At 39.6% G+C, this 18,842-nt stretch overlaps 1 protein-coding gene across 1 annotated transcript in view; it reads right to left on the minus strand.

Moving 5' to 3' along the window:
• Positions 1 to 18,842, minus strand: part of LOC122792777 (atrial natriuretic peptide receptor 1-like) — a 1,260,614-nt gene that overhangs the window by 501,690 nt on the left and 740,082 nt on the right. The window contains exon 13 of the mRNA XM_044060347.1: positions 8,271 to 8,414. Within this exon, the coding sequence (XP_043916282.1) occupies positions 8,271 to 8,414 (144 nt within the window). The remainder of the gene's footprint in view (positions 1 to 8,270; positions 8,415 to 18,842) is intronic.

The raw sequence follows: 18,842 nt of genomic DNA on the forward strand, positions 1-18,842 counted from the left end.
TGGCAGTTCTGATGTACTGCGCATGCCTATGCAGTACATCAGAGCTGTGGCCAAAAGCAATGGAGAAAGCAAGATCTCCATTGCTTTTTACTGTTTCGCTATGTTAAATGGGTTTAACATAGCGAGACAGCTTTAAAATAAGCAACGGAGATCTCCATTGCTTTTTTTAAACCTGTGTCGCTATGTTAAAGGAGTTTAACATAGCGAGACAGCTTTAAAAAAAGCAACGGAGATCTCCGTTGCTTTTTTTAAACCTGTGTCGCTATGTTAAACACTTTTAACATAGCGAAACAGTGTTTTAAAAGAGACTTATACTAATGGAAAAAGTCCGGGCGACCGGACCTTTTTCCCTTAGTATAAGTCGATTTACAACGTGCACACTGGCCAATCAGCGTGCACATTTTGGAATATTAATGGGGTGGGTCATGGTATAATTGTGGAGTTGCTATTTTCAACTCATCAGAAATTAAGTGACTTAATGTAAAATGTTTAATTATTCATACAATGCAAAAAATGTGAGTTATACTCTGGGTCTGCATTTCAGCACAATAATTAAGGGTTGTTACTTTGCTGACAAATGTATCTCCATATTTTAACATTAGCATTAAGTACCTTTCAAGTAAGTACATGTTCCTACATTCATAACATGAGTTTAGCTGCTGCCTTTGTTACCAAGGTTTGGTGTACAGCAGTAGTACTCTAGAAGGGTGGCCCCAGCACTGACCCCTGGAATTATAGGCCTGTCAGCTTGACAAGTCTTATGTGCAATGTCCTGGAACATATTATAACAAACCAGATAAACTATGATATTAAAAACCTCATCAGGCTAAACCCACACCAGTCTAGCTTTGTCAATGACAGATCATGTCCAGTGATTCTAGTGAATTTCTTTGAGAGAGTAACACAATCTGTTGATAGTGGCCATGCTGTCCACATGTCATATCGTGACCTGGGTGAAGTCTTTGACACTATCTGCAGTGCTAGTAAGTTTAGTGCATTTCAAATAGATCACTATGTGATAAGATCAATGACAAATTGATTAAAGAACAGAGGCCACAAGATGCAGATAGCAGGTGCCTCATCAGTGAGTATAAATGTAGCCAGTGGTATATCACAAGGCTCCATGCTGGGGCATCCTTTTGTTTGGTATTTACTTGATTTATCTCCAGACCAAGAACCCCGACCTCTGGCTAAACAAGTTTGGAGATAACTGTAAACTGGGAATCATTGTTAAGTCACTTTCTACCATGCAAGCCCTACAACAAGGACTTATACTTGTAAATACCTGGTCTTCTAAAAATGGGCTTAAAGTAAATGCTAAAAAGTGCAGTATTGTCACATTTGGCAAATGATTGCTCCCACAGTATATGACTAGACAATGCCCCACTCCAAAATTAGAATGTTGTTGGTGACCTTGGAACTTAGGTTGCTAATTCCTTCTGCTCTGATCATCATGCAATAATAGTAGCCAGAAAGTCACTCTACTCAGCACAGCTGATTGCCAAGGGAATATCGTAGTGATCCAGAGAAGTCACTATACCATTAACCATTATATTCAGCACTGATCAGTCCAGTTATTGAATACAATGCCCTCTTTGGAATGCAACTTACTAGAAATATCAAATTATTACAATGACCACAAAGGTTCTTAACTAAGAAAATCACTGGCTTTAAAATGCTAAACTATCCGAAAATATCGGAAGCATAATCAGTTTTCAGTATCTTATATACTCCTGAGAGGGGATTTATGCTTTGCCTTCCAAATCACTAGGGACTCAGTTGTCCTAAATGTTTGTATCTGCACTAAACAAATAGTTCCAAACATTTGCTATGTTCTCACAAGATTGATGTTGTTATTGTTTGTGAAACATGGTTAAAGAACAATGACCAAAAACAAGTTCTGTTAGGGTATAAATGTTTTTATTGCAACAGACATTCTAACAAAAAAATCAGGTGGAGGTGTTATGATAGGGATTAAAGATTATCATGATACCTGTGATTATTACATGTTCAGTGATAACACCAATACTATAGATTATGGAACATATAACAATTGTTGGAGTGTGTAGATGACCAAAGTCAAGTGCTGATGACCTAGAGGAATTCATACATTTCTTGCATGAAACACGGGAGGGAAGAATAATAGTGTCTGGGGGCTTAAATGTATCAGAAACAGACTAGAATAATATTTACTCAACAAGGAAATTATTCACAATGTATGTTCAGGAACAACAATTGCTTCAGATTGAATCAATCAGAGGAGGTTAGGAAGGACTGGGTAGAGAAGTTAGATAAGCAATTCACAAAGAAAAGAAACAATGGAGGGATATATGTATGTCTCCCAAATATGCAACAAAATCTAGAAGATTGTGGATCTTTGCCTGGAAGTGCTTACATAGGTATTTTTATTCCCCAAGCAGACTTCAAAGAATTTTTCCTCAGGTAGACAGCATATATTGGAGTTGTGATGGAGCAGAAAGAGGTAACTGGGAATATGCCTTCTGGGACTGTAATGAGTTGGTAGACTTTAAAAATTCCCTGCAGACTGCTCTGTCAGATATGCTGGGTGAGCAAGTTGGAGTGAATAGGAAAATTATTTTTTGAGGTATGATACAAACTCGGAATTGTCTAGACATAGTAAGGCCTTGCTGAGTCTAATTATGATGGCTTCCAAAAAAACAATTACTAGAAAATAGAAACCAAGCTCTAAATCAACTTTACTAGATGTAGTGAAGATAGTAAGAGAGTTAAAACAACTGGAACTGGGATATTTCGAAAAGGGTAGGTTCAAATTACATAGGAAAAATGGAAACTGTGGGATCAATACATGCAGAGGAGGGATGATGTTTAAAAGAAGACTTGATTTGAATGAGCTATGTAATGGTTAACTAATAATGATTGGATGTGTTAAAAGTGAAGTATAATGTTTGCAGCTACAGTTGTGTTGCACAGTTTGGAATGTATAATGTTTGCAACTAAGACTGTGCCTCTATGGTTTATTGTCATTTATATAAATGTAACACTGCCTATGTCATAAATGAAAATTTAATAAAGATGTTTCTTGTTTAAAAAAAATGCTTCAGATTGTAAAACAAAATACCAGGGAATGGAAGATACAAGACACTGTTTGTGTTCCTAAAGAAATGACTGTTACTTCATGTCAAGTTTTACCGCTGTTGATATGCAGTGATCATGGGGTTATAAAGGTTAATCTGTTGCTAGATAATTCTGCCAAACTGAAATCTAAATCAATGCACTGAAGATTAATTACAGATTATATGGAAGCAAAGGACAGTGCAGTGGTGTAGCAGTTAGTGTTGTCGCCTCATAGCAAGAGGTTCTCCTGTTCAATTCTCGGCTGGGGAGCCTTCTGTGTGGAGTCTGCATGTCCTATCTGTGTTCATGTGGGTTTCCTCTGGGTTCTCTGGTTTCCTCACACATTCCAAAGGCATGCAGTAGGTGGACTAGACACTGTAAATTGGCCCAAGGTGTGAGTGTGTGTGTGCAAGTGTGTGGTTCAACCTTTGCAGAGAGTTGGACCTCGAGCTAGCAACCTGACCCGATAAAACCTGTACCTGCTGCAGAAACAATGAGTACTGAAGGGTGGTCATTGCCTGATGTGCTAAATGCATGGGACAGAATCTAGGATATGGAAGCAAAACAGTCACTATGCAAAACTAATTGGAGTAATGCATTCAGTGGAAAAACTGCAGAAGGAATGTGAAAAGTTTTGAAAGAGAAACTGAATGCCAAAAAATCAAAAAAAAAATGTTTAATATCAGAATCTATGCACACAATGTCAGAGGACATTTTTCCAGAAGAACAAGATACTTAATTAAGGTGACAGACAAAAAATATAAGAAATGGAAAAGAGGTTGAACTACAACTTCAAAAACTGAAATAAACAAGCTGGACAAACAAATGAAGCATAATGTGAGGCAAGATCAAGAAAAATGTGAAGAAAACTTATATAAAGATATTAAGCATAATCAGAAACCATTTTATAGATACATAAGATGTGTAAAGTGTAAAAACATAAATTGATAAGCTGTATGTAGATTCTAACATTTATTCTCAGACACCAAAGATTATAAACATTTTCAAAATCTTATGCAAAACAGTTTGGCTCCATAAAGGGAGTTATAAGTTGCCCTAGGGACATCCTGGCAACCTCAGATACTGAAATCAAATTAGATTATATTGAAAAAGAACTGTGCAAACTGGATCCAAACAAATTACAAGGAAGGAGATGGAATTAGTAATAATGACCTGAGAACACGTCAGCAAAAACTTACAGTACCATTATATCTATTATTTACTAGGTCATGTAAATATGGGGCGATTCTTCGAGATTTGAGACATGCACTTATTAAACCTGTCTTTAAGGGAAAGTGGAGTAGGACAAACCCAGAGTCATGCAAGCCCTTAAGTCATATTGTGGAAAAATAATGAAGATGGTAAAACTGGATAAGTTACTGTCAGAACTGGAAAGGTTGGGATTTGAAACCATATACCAGTATGCATATTCTAAAAACAGATCTATTACCACCTGTAACATGATGCTCTATAACAATATAATAACAGCTATGAAAATGTGTGCTGTGATGTAATTTATATAGATTTAACTTCAATATTTAACAGGGTCATACACAGACACTGATCAATAAAATAGAGCAACTTGGTATTGGTGTACTCTTGATAAGATGGATAGCTGCATGGCTTACAAATATGACATAGCAAGTATCATACAGCAACCCGAAAGGTGAAATCCTTGGTTACAGTCAGGGTGTCCCAAAGGGCTCTGTTCATAGACCCATACTTGTTTAAACTGTTTCAAATCTATCTTTTTTATCTGAGGTGTTCTACAGTCTGTACACAGATGACTTGAAATTGAGTAAACTGATTACATGTGTTACAGATGGGGCATGTCTGCAAAAGAACTTGACTAATTTGCCCATTTGGACAAAGGAGAATAATATGCTCATAAATGCATCAAAACTAAGCAGATGAGATTTGGGAAACTTAAAGTGAAAGGTGAATATTTAATACAGCACACAGTGATGAAAACTGTAGATTCGTTTTAGGACCTGGGTATATGGGTAGATGTAGCTTTGAGTTTTTCTAGTCATATCAGCCAATTGGTTAATGATAGTTATAGAAATATAGGTTGTATAAAAAGACTTAGAAAGTCTAGAAAATAAGAAATAATGAAGTCATTGTCTGTTGTCTACATTACACCTAAACTTGAGTATGGAATAACAAAATGGAAACCTTGTAAGAAAACAAGCACAAGTAAACTGGAAAGAGTACAGGCGAAGGAGACCAAGGGCATCCATGGATGTGAAAATTTAAGTTATTATGAAAGACTAAAATATCTGAACTTGTACAGTGTCTCTTATAGATATCTAAGAGGAGATCTTATTCAAATATATAGCACATTTAGAGACAGCTATTTCTGGGAATGTTTGAGGTTATCAAAACATAGCAGAGACTCATCGGACAACCTATGTAGAAGATTCTATGCGAATGAGAAGTGTACTAATTGGTTCTCTAAGAGAGCAGCTGATGCATGGAACAGACTACCAAATTACATTAAAACAAGCACTGGTTCAGATATTTTTAAGAACAGCCTGGACACTTATCATGGAAATAACTGTTCTGGTATATTGGCAAGCTAGAAGGGCATTAATAACAGTGCTTCAAATATTTATATGTATGTATGTAGAAATATCAGAGCAAGGGATTTAAATCTTTAACAACAGATACAACAAAGTGCTGAGATAGGTTTATTACATAGGACCTTCCACACCTCTGGAATACACTCCCACTGCATATTAAGCAGTGTGATACATTATCTTCCTTCAAAGGGGAAGTGGATGACTGGATGGACTTTCAGAAATTCACACCTGGCATGACTGACCTGGCCCTCCTCGGGAGAGCAGGCTCAGTCTGAGGGTGGGTTTTGGTAAGGAATAAATGGTCATAAGACTCAGTTACCTCATATCTCTTATAATGCTATGATCCTATGAATCTGTTTGCCTTGGGGACCCATATCTCCTCTTGTTGCAACAGGAGTTACAATAAATAGGTTTTACATTCCATCCATATCACAGTCCCCATTAAATAAACTGTGCTTTATCTTATTACTAGTTACAATGTTCAGTTTAGTCTTAAGGTGTTTTCCTAATATAAGTCTCTAGTAAAACTATTGTGATTATTTACTTTTTTTGGTTTACCAACACGACTGAATCATTTTTGTTTTTGCTGTGTGGAATACTTACATATCAACTTCCCTTTTACTCTGTTAATTGAGAGCTATGCATAAGTGCATATCCTCCATCTGCTCTTACTCAGCTCCATAGCTTCTACTGTTAGCAGTATGCATAGTTCTTAATTGGCACTAATTATCAGGCCCAAGGTGTCCTTGGTTTTGACTTAATGTATTGTCATGTTCATTCACAAATGTGTGAAGTTGTGACAGAAAAGGAATAATTCTTGTCTTTATTTGGGGGAAGGGCTTCTAAAAAGTGCTTTATTCAAATTCCCACATTCTATTGAATTTCTACATGAACAGTACAGATATCAAAGAGATTTTCTTGATGTTAGATAATTCAATCATATACAGACAGCAAAAGGATGCAAATGTGTGACTCCATTCTTCCCTAGTGCAGGATCCAATAGCCCAGTTTACCTAGCATTCAACCAGAAATCCCCGCCCATTACCTTACTTGTTCAATGCCTCTGTACTTGTGGAATCCATCAGATTCTTAAACGGATTTGCAGTATTGCTTGCAGGTTAAGGTTTCTAAGCTCATCAGTGTACCTGTCTATACTGGGAAATGCCCCATTTCACAATGTGAGAAGGTAAGAGACATGAATGTCACCATCTCTGCCTCTTCAGCTTTGTACTTCTCGTGCTGGGGATCAGAAATGTAATATTTTAAGGACCACTTGTTCTTTATGTGGCACACAGAATACCATTCCATCTGCCTTATATCACAAGCAAATATGCCATCGATGTCACCAAGTAATCTGATCTTTCTCATCACTGATGTTTGTGTACTGTTGCTCTGTACAGACTTCTAGAAGTCTCGTATATTTGTGGAGCAAATGAATACCTCACTGATCATTAAGAAACTTTCTCACTGCTGTGCAATGGCAGGATTTGTCTTCTAAATTACTCATGACGATAGTTATGGAGTTACAAGTCTACTTTCAGTGACAATTTATTCCCCAGCTCTGGCAGCCTTTGAATAACGTACACGTTCTCTTCACCTCGACATTTTAATTCTGCTCTTTAACATGTAATTACATGCTCTTATTGTTGTTGCTCTTACTGTTTGCTTGAAGCATAGATTTTAAAGAGAAGTAGATCTTCCTTGGACATGGATAACCATTCAGATACCTCGTCTAATTGATTTATATGAACTGAGATCTAGGTTGAATCCACTTGTCTGCCAGAACATGCTATGCTATCAAGCAATACAGCTCTTGTAAGAATCCTTTTTTATTTTTTTAAGCTGATCAAAACTATCAGGATAAGATGCCAGAGAATTTTGTACTGTACTCAATGACAGAGACACTAAAGAAGTTGCAATGCTGGGTAAAATGAAGCAAGGTCTTCTCTACTGCCACTTAATATATATTTTTTGTAATGTCTCCTACTGCGGAGGCTTTTCTGACAGCAGTTGCAAAATTATTCTCAAAACATGGATTATTGCCAGTTAGTATTCCCATATCTTTCATAAAAATCTTTTTTTTTTTTTGGGGGGGGGATTACTTTCACTATAGTCATTGTAAGGGATGGTCTTTTTTCCAAAAGACACAATGCAGCATTGTTTTCATATTGAAATCTAGATTGCTGTCTGTGCCACAAGAAACTAAGAATGGAATATCATCTAAAACACACTACAAAGGCACAGATTCTGTGGATAATACTACAGTACTAACTGATTGGATTCTTCCAATTAAATATCATCCACCAAGGGATACAGTGACTCTATTTATAAAACTTGTGGGCTTTTTCCTCTGTTGTCTTCTAATACTAATATTATATTTTACAATTCCTCAAAAAGTTTTACATACCCATTAATTCTAACTACTTAGTGCCTGAGCTGCAGAAGACTAAATACTGTTTGTAGATCGTAAAATTTAGATAACATGTTTATAGATGATCTTATTAAATGAAAAAATACATGACAAGTTCAAGTATTATTCTGACATTTATTAAAACATTAGTGGCAAAGTTTTAATACCAATACATCTCTTACCTGAATCCCCAGTTGAGGGGGATATCATCATTAAGGAGAACATCGTTCAGACTTCCTTTAGGACAGTATTCTGTGATAATGGCAACATTTGGCACCTCAATGCACCCTCCAATAAACCTGCATAAGTTTGGATGATCCAGTTCCCTTTTCAAAAGAGTGAAAATGCATCACATTAAGCAGCTTTTCACATCTAACAAAAGCTACATTAAGAATTAAAGTAAATTGCTTAATTAAAATAGCCCCATGTGTAGATGTCAAATAGCATACATAAGTATAGCACAGCATGCCTAAACATAACCTAACTGAATACCTTCATGCTTTTCACACAGATGTCAAAGCAGCCAAGCTCACCCCTAGACAACATAAGCAAAATCCAGCACATAGGTAAGGGTTAAATTTCAAAAGTTTAATTTAGCTCTGGTTTACACAGCATCTTAAGATACTTTAAAACAATATATTTCTATATTGTAGCAGTATAGAAATAAATTGTTTTAAAACAATGTATTTTATACTTGCCAATGAAATTGTTTTATAAGCTGGTAAATGAAAACAGAATATTGCTGCATTTTGGCATTCAAACCTTGCAGCATTCATTTTTTAAATACTGGTTGTATGGAATTTAATACATCTAGCCTTTGAAATTCCACTTTCACTTTGCATAATATTCTCATAAAAATGGTTTGTATATTATTGTGCATTCTTAACAGGCAAAAGAACCTCAAACTATGGCTCTACACTGATATTATTCTCAGTATAAAAATGTCAACTAGTCTAGAAAGACATATACATTTATAAAGTACTAGTAACGCTCTTAAAAATGTAGAAATTTGCAGTAATATATCTGATATGATTAGCAAGAAGTGGATTAGACAGTAGGTGCACAATTAAGGTAAAAACGAAAGCTAAAGATAATAATGAAAGCATTTTATTGCAATAAATTAATTATTATGATGTGGAAAATAACTTTTTTGCATACTTTGTCACTACACTATCTGCTGTTCTTCAGTTGCCTCCCAGCCCACTTGTTCCTTATCATCAGACCGGGGTCAACTAGAAGCCACCACCATTATGGCAGCCATCATGTGTGGTTCATATTTTTCTGGTTAGTTCTAAAATCCCTGTGCACAACTGGCTTAAGGCAAAGGAAGGGGGACATGCACTGGAGTGGTCATAATGAACATTATCTCACTCCTGCAAGTGGTATTATCTTCTATGCAGACTCATCCAAAGTGCAGGTGGTAATGAGAGATAACTACATCATATTAATCTGCACTTTTTAAGGAACTAACATGGAGTAAGATAAGTATAATGTAGTAAATCTTGCCAACTGCCCATATCCAACACAAAAGGATACCACAGTGTAGCACATGATACAAAGCCTATCATGTAATAGCCAACAGGGACTATACATTATACCATACATTGTCAACATAATGTACCAGAATCCAGGGCATACACAGACCTATACCAGGTGTAGAATAGTCACAGTGGGTAGGACTGTTGTATGCATTGTTAATGTACTGTAAACTTTGTAGCCTTACTCAACATGAGCCAATAGTACTTTGGCTCACGTTCTCAGACATGGACACAGGCATACACATATATGTATACACCACAAACACATGCATATGCACATATATCTCACACACACACTGGCATACACTCTCACAACCACAAATATACAACATATAGCCTTTTGACCTATGTGGCAGTTAATCTCCAGGGCCCAGGAAATAATTCCAGTGTTCTTTCAGTGAGATTTGAAATCCTGGCATACAATAAACCATAAAACTTTAGGACTTTGTACAACTCCATTCTCAAGATGCTATATGTTCTGCAACATCATCTGTCTAACCCATTGTTATGCAGTCCTCCTAAATGCCTCCCCAGCTGTCATGTAAATCACTATATGATTGACTTAATTTCTGTCACCGCAGATATGCTATATGGGTAGCCCCTTCCAATGGCATATCAGCTGCTTCATGCTTTTCAGAAAGGAGGTGCTACCTCCCACGTCCCCACCAGCTACTAAGTAATTTCCTGAACTATCAGTCACACCTTCCCCAGGTTTATAACTTGAAAGTAAAGGTTTAGAGTGGTGTGGCAGTTTAGAATTGCAAACCATTATAGACAGTAAATATCTAAATGTTAATTCTGTTGCATTTGAAGGAGCATTTCTAGAGCACTATCAAATGTAGCTGCTGTACCTAAACATGGATTCAATTACTTGCTATTATACATTATAGCAAAATATGACAGAGTGTCATGGTGCAGGTATCTGTGATAAAAAGGGAAGGAGAAATTGACTGCTGGATTTATAAACATGGTCTGCAATTGTGTGCATCTTGTACATGGTACATACTACACATTAGAGCCCTCTTCATTCACATTCAGTGTAAAGAAGAATGGCATACAATTCTACATACAGCAGTGGGGCTGCATTGGACTTGGGTTACACTACCTATACAACTGAGATCAGACACCCATGTCCATGATTCATGAACCCTGTGCAGGTGGTGTATTAACTGCATCATTGCCTAAAATTAAGGACCTCAACTGAAGTATGAGAGCACTGAAGTAAGCTATAAAGTCCCAATCTGGCTGGACTACCAAGATGGCTGCACAATGATCAAGAGCTTAACTTCAGCTGTCCCAGTGTGAAAACAGAACTTGAAGAAAAGTAGTGCCATTGAAACTGTTTTTGAATAAAAGACAGTTACTGGCTAGAAAGTAGACTGCCTGGATGTCAGCAAATGAGAAATTTGGAAAATCTGAATGAAAATCAACCAGAAAAGGTGAAGAGAAAATATGGTCTGGGAAGGATTCTGCAGCTGTTCAGCAAAAAGTAGTTCAAGTTTCAGCTTTGGTCCAAGTGATAGCTTCCAGTAATTTATAGGAAAAAAATAAACCAAATGTACTTAGAGTTCATTAAAATAAATGGAACATTGAAATTATATATCAACTCAAATAAAAAAAGCTGAAAAATAGAAGAAACTTTAATGAGATATTCAGATGAACTCATAAAACTGCAAAAATCAGTGGATGAAAAGAAGAAAAAGCTAGCTGAATATGAGGCTTCTCAAGAAGAGCTGTTTCAAAAAATAGTAGCGTTAGAAGACAGAGTGCACACAGAAAACCTGAGGTTTTCTGGTTTACTAGAAAAACTTGAAGGAACAGACTGTATTATTTTTATGGAAGCACAAATAAGCAACTAGCTCCACAGCAGGATTTGTTAATTGAAAGGATACATTGAGTGCATTCTACAAACCTGGCCACGAGAAAGCAGCCAAGACTTATATTGACAAAGAAGCAATCACAACAGCAGAAAGAGTTGATACTGACAAAATTGCGTCAGAAGGGCAAAGTATTAAAAATTGGAGACAACAGAATGTTTGTAGAAAATAATTATTCACTCTACATGAGACAAAAGGTAAGCAAATTTATCCCAGCAATCAAAGAATGTCGAGAGGCAGATGTACAATTCAAGGTGCTGTATCCAGCTGTCTTCAGAGCATTTTTCCTGGAGGATCGTAGACATTTTTTGATAGAGAACAGGCTAAGTTCACATTCTTCTGATCATAAAGCCCATAGAGAGACTTTATCAGTGAAACATTTTCCATTGTTCCAAAGAAAAATGCTTGAGAGACAGATAAAAAGAGGAGTTGACAAGAAGAGTCAGGAATGCCTTGGATGTGAACCAGAGTCTAGTGTTGGGAGATGGATATGAACATGAAGATGACCAGTAGCACTAAAATTAAATTAGTAAATAAACAGGAGATTATAAAGCACTAATCACATTTGTGAAATATGACTGCAAGAAAATGTGACTGAGAAAGACAGGATTTTTGTTGACTTTGTTGAACTTGAGCATGAACTGTAAAGAATATACATGACTTTATGTTATTAATGTTTAAAAGGACACTAAAAGGGGAAAAAGTAACTAATTAAAACAATCTTTGTTCTTATTAGTATTTGCATGCAACATTTCATAATATAAACCGCATGTTTTATATAGCAAAGCAGTTTTGTGTACAGTGTAGTCAGGGGTATTTTAAATGTGGGGGAGTCTTTTCACTGAATGCTGTGTTAAAGTTATTAAAGAAAACAAGTACTTTTTAGTTGTAAGAAATATTGACTTTACAGTATAAAAAGAGAAGAAAGGCTTGATGAAAGCAAATTAATGTTAATATGCTGTGATCTCTGGCTGCTGGGATGGGGGGGGGGTGTACTGATTATATTATATGTTAAGTTAAAATATTTTCTCTTATTTTTACAGGGGTCAGAGTCTATATTAATGCATTTTGTTAAAACTACAAACAAGTGTTTTCTTTTGTAGTAAGCAAATAGGCTTTAAAAACAAAACAAAATGATGAAATCCTTGAAAGAATGCTAAGTCTCTTACATCTATAAAGATATTAGCTTGTTTTTTTTTTCTCCATTAGCAAATGCTTAGTGAAAGTCAATAAGTCTGCAGCTATAGTTTTTTTTTCTGAGTGAAATTTACTACGATTAATTGCCGATTACTTTTCCTTGGAGACTTGCTGTCTGCAGGTACAAGCACTTAATCTTGAGAGTTCTGAGCATTCTTTTCTGAGGGAAATGCAAATTTAAAGGTATAGTGACAAACATTTAATTGAAAAATAAACTCCTGGATTTTGCAAGCCTTGCACAGCATGCAGGATTAGTGAAGGAACTCTAGTAGGCAATATGTCTGCCGTGCGATCCAGGAATAGCCTGCATGGGCGTGCACGAGAGATCCTACAGTAGTCCTGCACGGACTAAGCCTCTGTATGCAAATCACCCCATCTGCAGGAGAAATCCATGTAAACCAGGTGAATTTGTGATCCAGGAAGCTTGAAACCGGCCTTGCAGGACTAGTATAATCTGCAGAAATGTACTCATTAGTAACCAAGTACATTTCTGCAAAATCCAAATAGGAGCCATGACAGCTCCAAATAAAGGCTGCATATTAGGAAGCATGCCAATGGCCAAGAATAAGGCCACTGGCATTGCAAATAGCTTAAAAAATTAAAAAAATCAACTTTTATTTTTTTTAGTCGATCTCGGCTGTTTAAGAGTAGGGCAGTGGCGCGCAAACAGGATCAGGGAGAAAATAAGAAAATAAACCTAAATAAGCATTCTAACTAAAGTCACTATTCTGCCGTTAAAGTCAATGGTAGGCAGAAGACAAGATGGCCAGTGAGTAGTGGTTGCAAAGGGGGAGGCTCAGTGTGGGACATGTAACTATGCATTAACCGGCAATCCTATGCAAATGAGGGGAATGATAGTGAATCCCATTTTTCCCCAGCATGCTAGTCAGTTCCCAACAGTGTAAGAGCAGGAATAGCTTGGTGCAAGCCTAGGAGTTAGCTGACATCATGGGGGTGTCAGGCATACTGTAAGCAGATTGGAGCCCTGTGGCTCAGGTTTGCTCCAAGCTAAGTACAGTTAAGCAAGGGAGTGTGTCTGAGTCTGCCTAGCACTCTTTACATTGCCTAAGTGGGTGTGCACTCCACGCACCGGGTTCTAAAGGAAAAAAAAAAGTTAATCAGGAAATAGCAGCTCTGTGCACATTTGAGCACTCTGTCTGCACGGCACCTCACCGGGCTTAAATAGGAAGGCAATGGAAGGGAAAACAGCAGTAGGAAGGTAATCAAGGAGAACTAGCAAAGCTGGCAGGTGAAATGTATCAGAATCAGTCAATTACACAGGCAGCAGATCAGCCCAGCCCAGAACACTACTATAAACTATGAAATCACCTACCCCTCTGGTTTTTCTCATACTCTATACCACCAGTGTATACAAGTGGGGAATTTTTAATAAACAAAACTACAAAATAATAGGGGCTGCATCAGGCAACATAGAACAACATGTGCAAGAGGCTGAGGGGGGTGAGGATGTGAATGCTGCCGATCAACCCACAGTGAAGAGACGGAGAAGAGTGTAAAGACCCAGGGTAACCTACCAGGGGCTACATGAGCTGGAGATAGTAGAGCGCTATAGGATGGACATGGACCTCCTACAGCAAATTGTTGAGCTATGCTGGCCACGCCTGACACACCAAACTGACTGAGGGGAACCCATCCCAATGGATACCAAGGTATGTGTAGGCCTAGGAATACTAGCCACAGGTACCTTCCAAAGCTCAACTGGGGATATCATGGGGATCTCACGGGCATCAACATCCAGAATATTCCACCAATTCCTGGATGCCATGTCAGCACATGCCAGTAAGCACATGTATTTTCTCAACACCCGTGAGTTGCTGACCAGCAATATGTGTCTCTTCCACCAAATAGCAAAATATCGTGAGGTAGTGGGTGCTAGAGACTGCATGCACATATATATCAAAGCACCACCCAGTGATTAGGGTAGGGCCTACATCAACCGCAGTGGCCTCCCCTCCATCAACTGCTAGGTCATGTGTGATGCCCAGGGCATTACAATGACTGTGTGTGCTGGCTGCCCTGGAAGCTATCACGATTCCCACATTTGGCATCTGATGCAGCTGTACCAGAGATTTGCCAATGAGGACATCCCCTATGCTCACCTAGTGGGGGATGCTGGTTACACACTGGAGCCGTGGCTGATGACACCCATCAGAAATGCACACACACCTGAACAAGAACGCCATAATGAGGCACATGCACAGACCAGACGTATAATAGAGCATGTGTTTAGGATACTCAAGTCATGGTTCCGGTGTCTAAACATATCCAGTGGAGCCTTACAGAACTCACCAGCTACATGTACTCAAATTGTATGGTTTGTGTCATTGTACACAATATGATCCTGTGGAAACAGCTACAGCAGGAACAGCACAGGGCAGGGCCACACTGCCCCTACCAAGGCCTGCATAAGCACAGAGTGACTCGGAGGAGGAACAACCTGAGCCTGCCCCAGTAGGCATATGGAGGCATGCCCAGTATGCCCTGGTCTTGGCAAAGAGGCAATGCATAGCACATACACTGACACAGTAGGGACCCAGGGAATGACACCTCTCTCTGACTTGCACATACAGTAAAAGGGATGCCAATCATGACACTACCTGTGCTCAACCATGTATACCAAGTGTACTATGTGCATCCAACATAGGCAGCCCTCCAGCACCATACTCAATCCTGCAACACCCACAAGGTAAGTCAATCAACCTACCAATTGCCAAATGGAGTAGAATGTGTTGTTACCTGTATCTATGGTATGGATGTGAGCATGCAAGGGAATTGGATGGCTGAATGTTATGGCAGCAGATAGTAGACACCCATAATGGTACCATGACATCTGTAACACATACTAGAGTCACCACAGTAGCCAGTACTACACTGGGTGACAAAACCCACTGCAGGAAATGTGCTGGGTGAGATGTGTGTCCATATGACAAAAACATGCCAGTCAGGGAGGTTCACATACCCAACAACAGTCTCAGCCTGCAGGACAGGTGTAGACAAATCCAAACAGAACCTGTGCTATGGCCTTTGAATGATGCTTATGGGTGACCCCCCCCCCCAGGCCTACACAGACAGACTACAGCAGGTCAGGCAGTGGGATGTTAGTTCTGAAGGGTAGGAAGTCAGACACTAATATGTAGGGTAACCAAAGCTAAGACCTGTAGTACACTGATATAGGTTTATAGGTTTATAGATTAGTACTAGGCTAACCGCCCTTGTGTGCCATTTTAAGCCTAGCCAATTACCCCATGTGAGAAGCAAACCCTGTACCTTGCATTTGTAAGGTAAACACCCTAACTGCCTCTAGTCAGTATGATAGGTTAGAATTCAGAATGAAATGGAGTATCTGACATACCAGTACAGTCATAGCAAATGTGTGCAAGTGCCAGGTGTGCCCCCCCCATCCTATGTATACATGTAGAAACAGTAAGGTGTGTCCCCCCAGTCATGTGTAGAAATGTAGTAACAGTCAGGTTTTCCCGCTCAATCCTGTGAAGAAATGTAAAAACAGTCAGGTGTGTCCCCCCACAATCCTATGTAGACATGTAATAACAGTCAGGTGTGCCCCCCACTCCCATGTAGACATGTAGAAACAGTCAGGTGTGCCCCCAATCCTGAGTAGAAATGTAGTAACCGTCAGGTGTGCCCCTCCCAATCCTGTGTAGAAATGTAAAAACAGTCAGGTGTCCCCCTCACACCCCTATGTAGAAATGTAATAACAGTCAGGTGTGTCCCCCCACTCCCATGTAGACATGTGGAAACAGTCAGGTATACCCCTACCCCCAATCCAGTGTAGAAATGCAGTAACAGTCAGGTGTGCCCCCCCCCAATACGATGTAGAAATGTAGAAACAGTCAGGTCTGTCCCCCCACAATAATATGTAGAAATGTAGTAACAGTCAGGTGTGCCCCCCCCCATGCCTATGTAGACATGTGGAAACAGACAGGTCTGCCCCTTCCCTCAATCCAGTGTAGAAATGTAGTGCCACTCAGGTGTGCCCCCCCAATCCTGTAGAGAAATGTAGTAACATGTATGAGTGGAGCACAGATGCCCAGAGGTGGCCAATGTAGCAGGATAGGTTGTAGCATTTGCACAATATGCAGGTCTGTGTGTGTTAGGATGGTGTGTGTTTCATAATGTGTGAGAGTGATCAGTATGTATGTATGCATGCTGAGGTAAGACCTGGTGGCCATTGCCCACCAATGCTGATGACAGGGATAAGCCCTCATGACTGCAGTGCCAAAGACAATCCCCACCTGTATAACACATGCTAGCAGTAAGCCATTGTAAATGTATGGTGTTCATATATGTCACCATCTGAAAGACTGACATGGCATGGTTGTTGGGCTAGATATACAAACATTACACAGGGGAAAGTACCCCAGACATACATTATATATTGTGTCACTGTGAAATGGAGACACCCTTGGATTTTACATATAGGTATGCATCACAGTAACTGGACCTGTAGTAGGGGATACTGGTGATGCCTGCCTGAACACCTGCAGATCACAAAGGAGGTAGGAGTGATGTATTGGGAATTGGCGGATGTACTTGCACAAGCCTGCATACCTGTAATGACCCATGCATATCTGTGTGTCAGATGCAAGTCATGTCCATAATACACATGCACCCAGCCACGCAAACACCACCCACAGGCACCTCTCTGGCCATATCCCTGCTTTGGGGAATGGGCACAGTAAGACCCCCACCTGTATATTGCAATAGCGGAAGACTGCAGCATGCAGTGCATGTGTCCCATGCAAGTATCCCTAATTGTAGGTAGCACCCTGCCAGCATCCACACCACCTGATCAAGACTGATAGAAGGTATTGGCATGTGACACCTACCATGTCACCCCAGGGGAATATACTGTATGGTGGTCTGGGACTGTAGGACTAACAGAATGCAATGGCCTAACACATCTGGCCTGCACCAACACCTAATTCCCCACAGGCACCTGCCAAAGGCCCATGTCTCACATGTACTGCCAATGCATGTTATGTCATGGACACCCAAATAACAACATAACACACTCCACATAAGCCATATGCAAGGCCATGTGGACAAACGACAGTAACATGTCCAGCATGTCCCACTGCATGAACAGTAGACCAACACTAACACACACCTGTGATGTGGTGATACCCTTAGGGAAAGTATCAGAGAATGTATGCATAATGTATGGAAGAGGTCAGAATAACAGAGGGGGGTGTGAGAGCATGGGCAGCATGAAATGTGCAGGGTCCAACACCAAGCTGTGTGCACACACTATCCCTGGCTGCAAACACTTAAATGGGTGGCTGCACACCTGCCCATAGACCACAACAGGGTAAATGTCTTGACCCATGGCCCCTGCCTCTGGCTAACCTGTGCAAATCTGTACAGCTGTGAGGCATTGCCAAAAGATAAGGTCATATTGTCATGTTGATTGGCGGACATGTATGGGATCCTCTGCCAGCACTGTACCAAGGTGATGAACTGGATACACAAACCCAGCACCAACTGTCTGCAGCTCCCCCTCCAGAATGGCGTAACTTGCCATGAATACGTAGGTGTCTGCCCACAATCCTGGACACAGCTGCAGTCACCCTTGTCCCCAAGTCATCACTGTGAGCAAGAATGTCCACCTGACAGTACATGAGGACAGAAAACATCACTGTGTATAACAGTACACGTCTGAATATCTCTGCTAATAGCAGTACCATGCAGCTGAAGCAGCACAGACACAATCACCTACAGTATACACTATCTCCTGCACAGTTTGTCCCCATATTGCCAAATGATCGACGAATACCCTGCAGAAACAGTATGCTTCCTGTAGGTGTACAACACAAAGGTCTGCACTGCAGTACAAACTATCTGGAATCAATTCACACATTCAATACAGAAAGGCATACTGGGCATGCTCACACACAGAGAAATGAAGGCAATGTCAGCCAACATAACAAAAGGTCATACTGGGCATGCTCACACACTTAAACAAATGAAGGCCATGTCTGCAAACAATGCTCACACTCTTAAACAAATGAAGGCCATGTTTGCAAACAACAGTGGACCAGACATATCTGGCAGTTGCAGATGTTAGTGCAGTCACTCCCCAGTATGCAGCACTCATGCTTTG

This window comes from Protopterus annectens, chromosome 2.part0, assembly GCF_019279795.1.
Source record: "Protopterus annectens isolate FY-2018-M chromosome 2.part0, PAN1.0, whole genome shotgun sequence".
NCBI lineage: Eukaryota > Metazoa > Chordata > Ceratodontiformes > Protopteridae > Protopterus > Protopterus annectens.